Source organism: Etheostoma spectabile, chromosome 8, assembly GCF_008692095.1.
Source record: "Etheostoma spectabile isolate EspeVRDwgs_2016 chromosome 8, UIUC_Espe_1.0, whole genome shotgun sequence".
Lineage (NCBI taxonomy): Eukaryota > Metazoa > Chordata > Actinopteri > Perciformes > Percidae > Etheostoma > Etheostoma spectabile.
This window is the reverse complement of record NC_045740.1, coordinates 27,115,507-27,126,660: the sequence shown is the minus strand read 5'-3', so window position 1 is coordinate 27,126,660 and position 11,154 is coordinate 27,115,507. Positions and strand designations below refer to the sequence as shown.

Genomic DNA, 11,154 nt, shown 5'->3' with positions numbered 1-11,154 from the left:
CCAACCCAACTCCCTACGGACTGAGCTTCTGCCACCCCAAACATACGTAGTGTTACATAGTGTTGCTTTAAGAAGTTATCTGCTGTAGTTATGGCCGACAGAAAAAAAAGAAATAAATGAAGAACAACTAAAAACTAAAGGGAATGACGATGGGCGAGACCCACACTCGGTCGAGCTTTCAACAGATGGAGACAATTGCGGGATTGTAAATGATTTAAAACCGGCCCTGAAGTTATGTAATATGTCTATTTCATCAAATAACTTTGGATTGTGCAATTTGGTTGTACATTAGTAGCCAACATTAAATTATGTCCCCCTTCCATTTAGGGTAGACGTTTTATTCATTTTAGTTGTGTTTGTGTTGGCCTACCTTTTTCTTTTCTCTTGCCCCCCTGTAGTTGTTTAAAGCGTCCTTGGGTTTTATGAAATGCGCTATATGAATTGAAGTTATTATTACGTTAGTTGCTACACCAAACTACTAATACTTTGGCTTGTGACACAGTGACAGTGATAGCGTTAACATGAGCGAGACAAAGTTACCACAACACTTGAAATGCAACAATGCATCTGTCATGTATGTGTCTTATTGTAAATGAATGATTTTCCGTCTGAGCAAAACAATCATGTCAACTATATGATCTCCCGGTAACTCTAACTCGGTAATACAGCACCGTAAAAGAAAAGACCTTTACAAAAGCAATTGTGATAAAAACACTACTGCTTTTGTCCAAAGTAGCTGCTAAAACCAACACAAACTGAAAGATACATATAGCCACTTTAACCTTTAATTAAATTGTTTGTTATTTAACCTTCTGAGGACAGAAGACGCACCAGGGCGTCCATGCGATGTGTGACAAAACCCCAACTCAAAAAGCAATTTTACAAATTTAATTTCAGACATATACTACCTAACTTAATCATATATGACCTAAGACTTTAGTAAACTAATTTCAAGCACTGAAACGGTTAGTACAACACATAAGTTAAGGTTTGTTTTTAAAAGAGATTTTAGGCCTTTTAAAAAGCAAACAACATTCAGCTTTAGCGACATATTATCTCTTTACACATTGCTCTGGAAATGTGGCTCTTACTAAAGCTGATCTGGCAACACAGATAAGCAACGATAAACTACAAGCGTTTGTGAACGCCCTAAGAAAACTAATCTCTGTAATGCCAAGTGTGTCTTTTAGCTGTGTAAATCTGTTAGCAAACAAATCTAATAAATTAAACAAATATAATTTTTCATTCATCTACACGACGGTCATACACTTTCAAACAATGCCACGCCTACTTAGGAGACAGGAAGTGTATCCTTTCATTGGCGTTGCTTGAAATGCCACCAGATCTGTGCCTCCCTATCACTTCTTTCCGTATTATGGCAGATTGCAAACATTCCTTTTGAGGTTGCATACAACTACGCTTTGGCTTTGGTCTCAATAAAGGCACAAAATGGTACTAAACCGAACAACATCACTATGTTTGGCTGCTCACCAAGAAATAGAGCCAGCACAAACCGTTGGCTCTGGCACTATCAATGTTAACAGGAAACAAGACACGGAGCAACTCTTTTTGCATGAGACTCCAGCGCCCGTCCACCCAACGTTCCCAGTTGAATTGGTTTCTTGCATTAGAAGCAGTAAGCTTCAAATATCTGGCAAAAAAAGACCCAGCACAAAAAGATAACGTAGCAGGGAAAAATATCTCCAAGTGAAAGGCTCTGGAAATGGACCTTGTGGATGGATTGACAGATGGACAAACGGACATCCACACTTCAACAGATATGAGAGTGGTATCGATCTTTTCACTTAACTATTGAAAAGAAAGCAAATAAGTGGATTTCCCAAAATGCTAAATTATCCCTTGTGATAACATGGAGCCTAGTCTGGATACATTTCCAGAAAAATGCCCTGACATCGATTTCCCTCACCTTTCACCATACGTAGCCGTTCTCAAACTCCACTCACTTTGGGAAACGACAACAAACTTCAAGCAAGCAAGCAAGCTACATGATGAAAATGGCAGGTTTTGAAGAAAATTTGGATACTGCAACCATGCAGGCCTGCTTGGTTCTTTCGGGGGAATGATTGTAAAGATTTACAAGGAATATGTTTATGGCATTTACTCTCTGACTGGGATGTTGTGGAACAGACTAAAGAGGATTGCTGTGGACTAAGTACACTGGTAAGAGCAAAATAAATAAACCATGTATTCAGCTATATGTAATCATTTAAATAGATCATGTTACTGTATTGTGTACAGAAAACTTAATTCAATATTACATGTGGCGTTTTCTTTTGCGGGGTACAAATGTTTCACTAAAAAAAAGTTCCTTCCGAAGACTATTTTGCAGAGCCACTGTCCCTTTGTCTAGAGCTTAGCGCCGCCCTTGGTGAGTGTGACTGGTTTTAGAAATGCAAACAACCCAGAATGTTTTTTTCTCCTATCCTGGAATGTATATGTGGCGTGGCCAGACCTTACTCCACATCACAGTGGAGATAGGTCTGGCAATGCGAGAATACATTGAGTGTAATTTACAGTATATATCACATTAATTGGTGTCTTTTTAGGGGTCAGGAAATGGGTATCAAGTTAACTGAATATTGTTACAGGTCTAGTCATACAAACATGGATGTGAACAACCAACTGATAATGCTCACCCATAGCCCTGCTCGCCCTCATCAGGACTTCTCCCACTTTCAGGCGGGTTTCCAGGGAGTGCTCCTTGTTGGATGTAGGGAGTGAGGGACCATGTTGAAAGTCTTTTAGGAGCCTAGCCAGAATCCTCTCTGGGTAGGAATCAGCCAATGCAGACAACCCTAAAGACAGGTCATACTCAGTCCATTTGCTTTCAAGAGTTGCTGACAACCACTTCAGCTAGGCAGATAACAGCATGGGTGTGTTAAACAGACTGTTTATGTAGATTAATAACCATAAAAATCAATGAAAACATCACATTGGGCCAAGCTGCATCATTATTTTACCTTGAATAGCTGACAGGTAGATGAATGAGTCTTCATGCTCCAGGTTTTCTAAGAAGAGCTGGAGAAGACACACCATTAGCATGATTAATCACCACAGAGACTGGTGTATAGTTATATACAGTCTGCTTTCTGGGAATAGTCTACCATTTGTGTGTGAAAAAAATTTAAAAAATGTCAACAATATGGAATTTTTCAGACGAACAAAAGAGGATCAATACTGGCACTGCACCGAATACATTAAAAACAATATGACCCACCATCAAAGAGAATAATGAAAGCATTACCCCCAGGTACTTAAAGGGGTCCTTGAAGATATAGGTTTGATTGGGTAAGGGGAAGATGGGGGACTGGAAAAACAGGGGGTTTCTTAGACATGCTGGATAGAATGTGCTGGAGTTTTGGGTAAAGTATGGAGGGAGCATAGAACATATCAAAGTTAGCCTCTGGAATATTGGAGAACTTAGCCCAACCACAAGACACAAAAGGGAGGAAATCAATAAAAGGGTTTCTTCTGTAACAGTAGGGGGTTGAAGGTTATCTATGGTGCACACGGGAGGGGGGTTGTGACTAGAGAGAATACTAAATTAGTTGTACTCCTTTCTTGCCCCTACCACCTTAACAAGTCCCTAGAGCACACCCCTCTCGCTCCCTCTGGGAAAAAAGGCTCAACCGCCTCATTTATTATACATGTTTGCCCATAATGTCCCAGGAGAGACAGATAATACTGCTACCTACACACTACTGGTGCACACTTACAGTGCATGCAGCAATAGCACAATGTCTAATAGGTGGCTAAGGCAACAGATGGAGACAGTTTTAACCAAGCAACATCCAACGTGGCTAAATGCTGAAGGCAGTGTGGAAGCACCTTGACCCAGTTTTTAGAATAATTGCTAAGAATGCTATTAAAGCAAATGAGAAAATCTTCAATTTCTCAAAAATATGAAGTCAAGCGTTCAGACCAAGAATAGCGTTTGTGTTTCTTCAGATACCCCTGAGATAACTGAATACAATCCAGGAGGTAGAAGGCTAGTTTGAAGGCTCATCAGACCCTAAAATCGTGCACCGCCTTTTAGTATCAGACCGAATTTTGCATTTCATAGCCACAATCATTTCATCCTCCGCATGGATAATCTACCTCTGATGTTGGATGTATCTAATTTGTTAGATGGCTTTACAATGTGTTGCTGCAAAATGTGAGCCAGGTCCAACAATCTTTGCCAGACGACCTGACATTTGCTTCTTCAGTACCCTGCATTGTAACCCCTTACACATGCTATAGGCTCAATGAAATGCACATCAAGTATGAAGAGGCTGCTTTTGTTTTTGTATATTGCAGCTATTGCTGTTTTTGGTCTAATCACAGCCTTAAGGTATGCTCACATTCAACTTCCGTCAAGCTAATTCAACCATGAAAGAGGACGCAACGTCACTGTTAGCACGTGGGTAATAACTACATATTAACAGAGTGATCAAGCTTTGAACATGCACATTTGAAAGTGAGAGTTGACCAAAGATAAAGTCTGATCTGCACATCTACTTGAGCTTGCACAGAAACAGGAAATGCATCAGTTAATTCATGTCATGCATTAGTCTCATTTTCACAGGTACACTATAAAAAGGAATGTCTAGTGTTAACAAATTACAATTACCATTAATTAATACCAATTATTATTGTAAAATGTGCATAATTCCTAGATAATGTTTGTGTAAGCAACAAGGTTGTTATGTGAACAGGTTTGAGTATACCATTGATGGCATTCATCAACAAAAGACATACTAGCGATTTCTCTATTATTTATGTCCTAACATTTCTCTAATATCACATTTTTATACACTTTTCTACATTCATTTTGATTTGTTACTCATGTGTAACTTATTGCATTAGGGCCAGAGAGGCTGGAGATACCCAGAATATAAATAATGTTCTCCACACTGGTAATGATGAAGTACAAAAAAGGGTCACACCTTGCATTGCTGAGGACCTACTCAACATTGATATAGTTTCAATGCTAGTTTAACTCAAGTTTGACTTGAGCTGAAGTGGGAAGAAATTTTTTTTGAATGATTTTAATGAACAACCCCAATATTTATTTAACTTTTTACCTACCATGTCTTTAAAAAACGTACAAGTAAGTTCTCAGAAAACAATAATGATAAAAATTGTTTATCAATATTTACAGAGCATCATAACTGACTAAATACTAAAACAAGAATAAAAGAGTTAACGTACATAACCAAGCAACCCACCATCAGGACTTTCTCCTGTGCCTGGACAGCCTCTGGGTTTTCCTTTCGCATCATCTGGGTCAGGACCCTCAGGGCGAACGCTCTGGTCGGCACGTCCGGGTCACATGCTTCTAGCAGCCAATCAGAAAAGGGCTTAGTAGGAGGGCCTGCTGCTGCAGACCTTCCAGAGGAGGCTGGGTGTCTGATGTGGGTGTTGCTAGGTGAATTACTGCCTGGGGGAGATGAATGCGGACTAGTCTGTGAGTCGCTTGTTTCTGTTTGCGTGGTTTGCTTTTTCCCAAAAACACTGTTGTTCATTGTTGTTGTTTCTGGGTTTCTGGAGCGCTGAGCAATATCGGTGAGGCTTTCAGGCCAGTAGGCACCGTGAGTGGCAATGATAGCTCTGAGGTTGGATGCCAACTCCTGGATGACCACCTCGGGGTGCTTCTGAGACAGCATCTCCAGTGGTGGGAGCAGTCTGGCCATTGAAGAGTAGTCCTCTGCACTAAGCTGTAATATTAAAAGAGGAGAGGTTGAAATGGGAGAGAGCAGGGTGTGCTTACCGCCTCCACAGCACTGCAGAGGAGAGTCTGGCAAGTCTACACCACAAGTCCTACGCACCGGACGGAGCAACGGTGCCTCTACAAAATAGCCTTGGGAAAGAACTTGTTTGGATGGAATGTGTACGTTCAAAGGTTGTTTAAGTCATGAAACAGACAACTCAGATTGGACTGAAAGTCTAGCTAGCTGTCTGGATTCACCCTGCAGAGATCTGAGGAGCATTTAACAATACAACACAAAGAAACTGGAAGGTAACTTGACATCCGGCCGGAATAAAAGACATCCTGTGGAATTTCCGGCGGCACCTGAAAAAATCCCCGAAGTGGAACGTAGTGGATATAACCTGATTGAACCCACTAACAACCTTTATTGTACTCTTTAAGCTGCTGCTACCTATTGACTTACTATATAATCTCATACCATAGCGGGCGGACATTGAATTATAATGACCTCATCCACAATGTCAAAATCATTTAAATACTAAGCCACGACACTACAAATCTTTTAGATAACACAGGCCTATAATTAAAAAAAAAAAAACTGGTAGTTATCAAGTACGTACACACACCCACACCACCACACACACACCACACACACACACCACACACACACACACACACAACCCACACACACACCACACACCACACACACACACACACACACACACACACACACACCACACACACACACACACAACACACACACACACACACACACACACACACACACACACACACACACACACACACACAAACGAGCATCAGCTATAAGGAAGTAAGTGAACATCAGCTATAAATTCTCAGTTTCCGATTGCAAAGAAAACACAGTACATCCATCATAAGGTAGAAAACCAACACGTTAATATGTGGAGTTTTCAGTTGTGAGTACCTGAGATCCAGACAGCATAGTGGCCACTATGCCCATCCCCATGCTCAGTGTCTGGCTCTCTACTGGGTTCCCACGATTTGGACCATTGGCCGGATCCAGACCCACACAGGCCCTTTTAAGCAGGGACACCATGAAGCCCACCACCTGGAGAAAGTACAGAATCATGGAGACACATAATACACAGTAAGAGATCCAGGGGTTGAAATTTGTCTAAAATTAAATGAAATAAGTAATAAAAACTAGGGCTAAATTTAACAGGAAGTACTAAGGCATCTTTTCAAAGCTTTTCGGAAAATTCCCAGAAAACATTCAGTCCTCTAAAGGTAATACATCTAAAAATAAGACATCATCCTGTGAGGTGAGGCCAGTTTTTCAGCTCATTTTTTAATCTAGGGAATGCTTGTTGGTCCTAAAATAGCAGCCAGACAGACAGCCAACACCTGTAACGCTAGTAACATCCCCCCAACTAGAAATGAAGCAATTAGGCTATTTTTGTGTGGCAGCATGACTCAATGTGGCCTGCTTCCATTACAAACAGTCCCACATGAACACAGACCCATTTGAATTTGAAATATGCGGTAGACGGAGAGATGCAATCCCAGGAGCCTGAACTAACACCTAACAGAGGGTAGGACGTGACACTCAAATTATTCTCTAAGACCAGTTTCAACATAAAAGTGCAATTTCCCTGTCATTAAATGATGTAATCTTTTAACAAAACATGAATTTAGGGCACAAAGGCTGTTGTAACCAGGCCAGATGCCTGAATGTACTGTACATGGTGAAGTTCTACAAAAACAAGCCAAGTCATCTACAGTATATTATATGTTAGGTTTTCTTCACCGTTTACTTCCAGTCTTACTTTTTTCTACAATCAAGTACGTATGTGTGACCATTACTAACAAAAGTTGTAAACAAAGAGTTAGGGTTAGGGTTAGTTGGGATAACAGTTGGGATATTTTGCATTGCATCAAAACTCTGTCAAAATAATTTTGTGATTTGAACCAGACAACTCTAACTAGCAACGGAAAATAAAACAAACAACAGATAATATAACGCCATTTTTTGCTCCTCCTGCTGGGTGCATATTTCTCTACTCACCTGTGAGGTTTTTCTCAGCAGCACAGTATGCTGCACACACTCGACCATCACAGCCAACACCTGAAGCAGAGCGAATCTCTGGCCTTGCCTCGCAGCTGGGCCCAGCAGCTGCTGCTCCACCTCCAGGAGTGTCATGGCTGAGACGTCCAACTCCTGTTCACCTTTCTTTTCTTCGTCTGCTGCAGCTGCCCAGCTGGCCAGCTCCTGCAAGAGAAGCAAGTAAATGATGGACTGTCCCCAGAGGTTACCTTCTCCTATCACGTGGACAGAACAAAGCACTGAAACACTGTACAATAAAATACTATTTACACACACTACAACCTCAAAATATCCACAGAGTTCAATATAAACACAATGGGGATTATTTTGTTACACTAGATTGAATCATGTTTTACAGGATAATTGCCTGACATCCGGTGCATGGCTCACCCACGCATCCCTCACCTTCCGCTCTCTGTGTTTTGTTGATCTCAAAATCCCTTCGCCTCGGGAAAAAAATACAAAAAACTTTAAGCTAGCGAGCTACACGCTGAAAATGGCAAGTTGCGAAAAAAAAAATTTGGATCGTGCAGCAAGGCAGGCTTGCTTGGTTATTTTGGGGAAAGATTGTAAAGATTTACAAAGAATAAGTTTATAGCATTTACTCTCTAACTTGGACGTTTTGGGGCCAATTGGCTGAATTTCTGTGGAAGAAGTACACTAGGGATGTAACGGTTACCAGTGTTACGGCAAACCACGGTAGAAATGTTGACAGTAGCAATTGCGGTTTTCATTTAAAATATAATATATTATTTTGTTGGATTACCACGGTGTGGAAATCTGTGTTTAATCCTTGTAATAGATGTGGCTTATTCTCAGTTTGTGTTACTTAGCAATATGTTACATTAATTTCTCTGTAATAATTACCATAAAAGTCATTCTTAATATTGTTTCTTGTTATATGCTGGTGGCTATAATATTTAGTTTTGGTAAATAACGCTCATAGTAAGTCAGATGCTTATTAATGTGCATTATTATTTGCTTATATTTCAGAATATCAAACTTCATATGTAATGTCAAATACAACTTCATGAAGTTTACTTCATGTTGGAGTTGTAATTAAACATTCCTGGATTTAATGTCAGACAGACATTTCCATACCTTTACATCCCTAAATAGACTGCTGATACACTAGTATAAGTAAATGATGTTTAACCACCCAGCTACTTTAAAAAGCTCACTTTCCTGTATTGTGTGAACAGTCCAAAACGACTGGGATTGGTTTAAAGAAATGCAAACAACCCAGAGTGTTTTTTTCTCTTATCCTGGAATGTATCTGTGGTGTAGCCATACCTTATTCCATAGCACTGTGGAGATAGGTCTGGCTGAGACTAGTGTAGACCTTACCTGCAGCAGGTCCAGGAAGAAGTCTCCGGGCAGGTCAGAGTCTTTGAGTTCAGCCAGCAGCTGCATCAGACACTCCAGCCTCCACTGCTCTCCTGACAGCTTCTCATACAGAGCATCGTCTTCTTCACTGGGAGACAAGAAGAGAGAAGTGATGGAAGACACTGGAGGAATGAAGAGAGGCAAGTTATACTAACAGTCATCATCACAGTGGAATGAGATAAATAAAGTGTGGCTCTTTAACTGTTGCTGACTGGCCCAGGACATGTTAAAAAGAGCTTACATATTCTTCATTAAGCAACAAGTGTCCTTTCTTAACAACACAATATACAGTTAAGGCAGTGCTCTTTCATCAGAGCATGTCCATTGCACATACAGTACATAGAGTCAGATAAATCACAAGCGTTTCTGAGTATCAGTTACCTGCAGCTCTCTCTGGAGCTGAGTCTGGCTCCTCCATCACTGCCCGGGGAGAAGTGGAAGTCTGCCGCCACTTCGTTCTTGTCTCCCTGCAGACCTGCAAGCTGCCTCAGTGCTGACAGGGCTGCAAGCGTCTCAGTGTGGCTCAGGTACCACAGCAAAATCTCCTGACAGGGGGCGCTGTTGAGCACAGAGCAGATTCAAACAGCCCAGTCTTACTTTAGAGCAGATTTACTGGGATTCATGTATACTTTACATTTCTTGCCAGACAGCCAATTTTATTGACAACAAAAAAAACAACAACATTGTGTCAGTCCGTCTGTCAATTCTTTGACTTCTCTATCTTGTCTGTGACAAGTCCCAAGACAACTGGTTTCTACTGATGACAAACTCTTATTCTTATTCATGTCTGGCCCCTCTTTTAACCAAATATTACTCAAACAGGGGAAAATAGTGAATTTGTTATTTCCAGCACCAGATTAATCCATATCAATGCTCTATTGAGTATTTGGCGCAGTGTGTGGGATTGAGTTTGAATTAATCTTGCATTGCCAGACCTATCTCCACAGCGCTGTGCAATAAGGTCACACTGTATTGCAATAAAGTAACACTAATGACTGTCTAACTAAAGTGTATGTATGTTTATATGTGTACTTGTGCGTGTATGTATAAATATATATATTTTTCTCTCTCTTCAGTGGGAACCTGTAATACTATAAAACTGCTGTAACATGTTTATACCATTTATCTGTTTATGTTCACTGAACTAAAAATAAGTCTGCTTCCATGACATTTGTGTATGTAAAATGCCTTTGAAAAATTATATTAAAAAAAACACTAATGATTGGAAAACCAATCTAGAAAGTACCAAAAATGGTAAAAAATATACATGTTTTGTAGTTAATGGGCTCACACATGGTACAGTTCTTCTTGGATGGTTGCAACACGTATTGTAAAGTTAAGGATGTTTTGTTATTTTTTAGATACTTGTACATGGAAATGTACAGTTAATAACACAGAAACCCTTACCGTAGATGGGAGACATTCTGCTTGGTGAAACAGAAGAGTGTAAAGATAACAGGAAGAACTTGTTCTAGGGCTTTGAGAAGACAAGCTGACGGACTGTTTCCAACCACCCAGATCTGACACAAGAACAAAGAAATTACATCAAAAACACTGTGAGAGGCATAAAGTATTAATTAGTAAGAAAAATACTGTGATAGCAGGGAACATCACTGGGTATGTTCACATGCACACCAATATATCACTATTATTCAGGATATGACAATATTTCAAATTCAATATAGGTTTTTGGATATGCACACACATCGCTAGGCAATTAGAAGGGCCTTGAAATTGATTCTAAATGCAACCGGAAGCCAGTGCAAGGATTATAGAATTGGAGTATTGTGCTCTCTCCTCAGCATTTTGAAGGACTTGCAACTGTTTTATGGTCTTCTTGGGAATACCAGTAAGAAATGCCTTGCAGTAGTCTATCCTACACAAAATAAAAAACGTGAATAATCTTTTCTAGATCTTGTTCAAACATGTTTCCACCCAATATAGTCCCAAGTCAATATCTGCCTAGGAA

General features: G+C 40.2%; 1 protein-coding gene across 1 annotated transcript in view; it reads right to left on the bottom strand.

Annotated features, from left to right (window-relative positions):
• tango6 (transport and golgi organization 6 homolog (Drosophila)) overlaps nt 1-11,154 on the bottom strand; it is a 40,782-nt gene that overhangs the window by 15,145 nt on the left and 14,483 nt on the right. Inside the window, exons 8-15 of the mRNA XM_032523314.1 lie at nt 10,593-10,705; nt 9,567-9,743; nt 9,147-9,273; nt 7,761-7,964; nt 6,660-6,803; nt 5,232-5,720; nt 2,982-3,039; nt 2,658-2,816 (exon numbers count right to left, since the gene is read on the bottom strand). Of these exons, the coding sequence (XP_032379205.1) occupies nt 2,658-2,816; nt 2,982-3,039; nt 5,232-5,720; nt 6,660-6,803; nt 7,761-7,964; nt 9,147-9,273; nt 9,567-9,743; nt 10,593-10,705 (1,471 nt within the window). The remainder of the gene's footprint in view (nt 1-2,657; nt 2,817-2,981; nt 3,040-5,231; nt 5,721-6,659; nt 6,804-7,760; nt 7,965-9,146; nt 9,274-9,566; nt 9,744-10,592; nt 10,706-11,154) is intronic.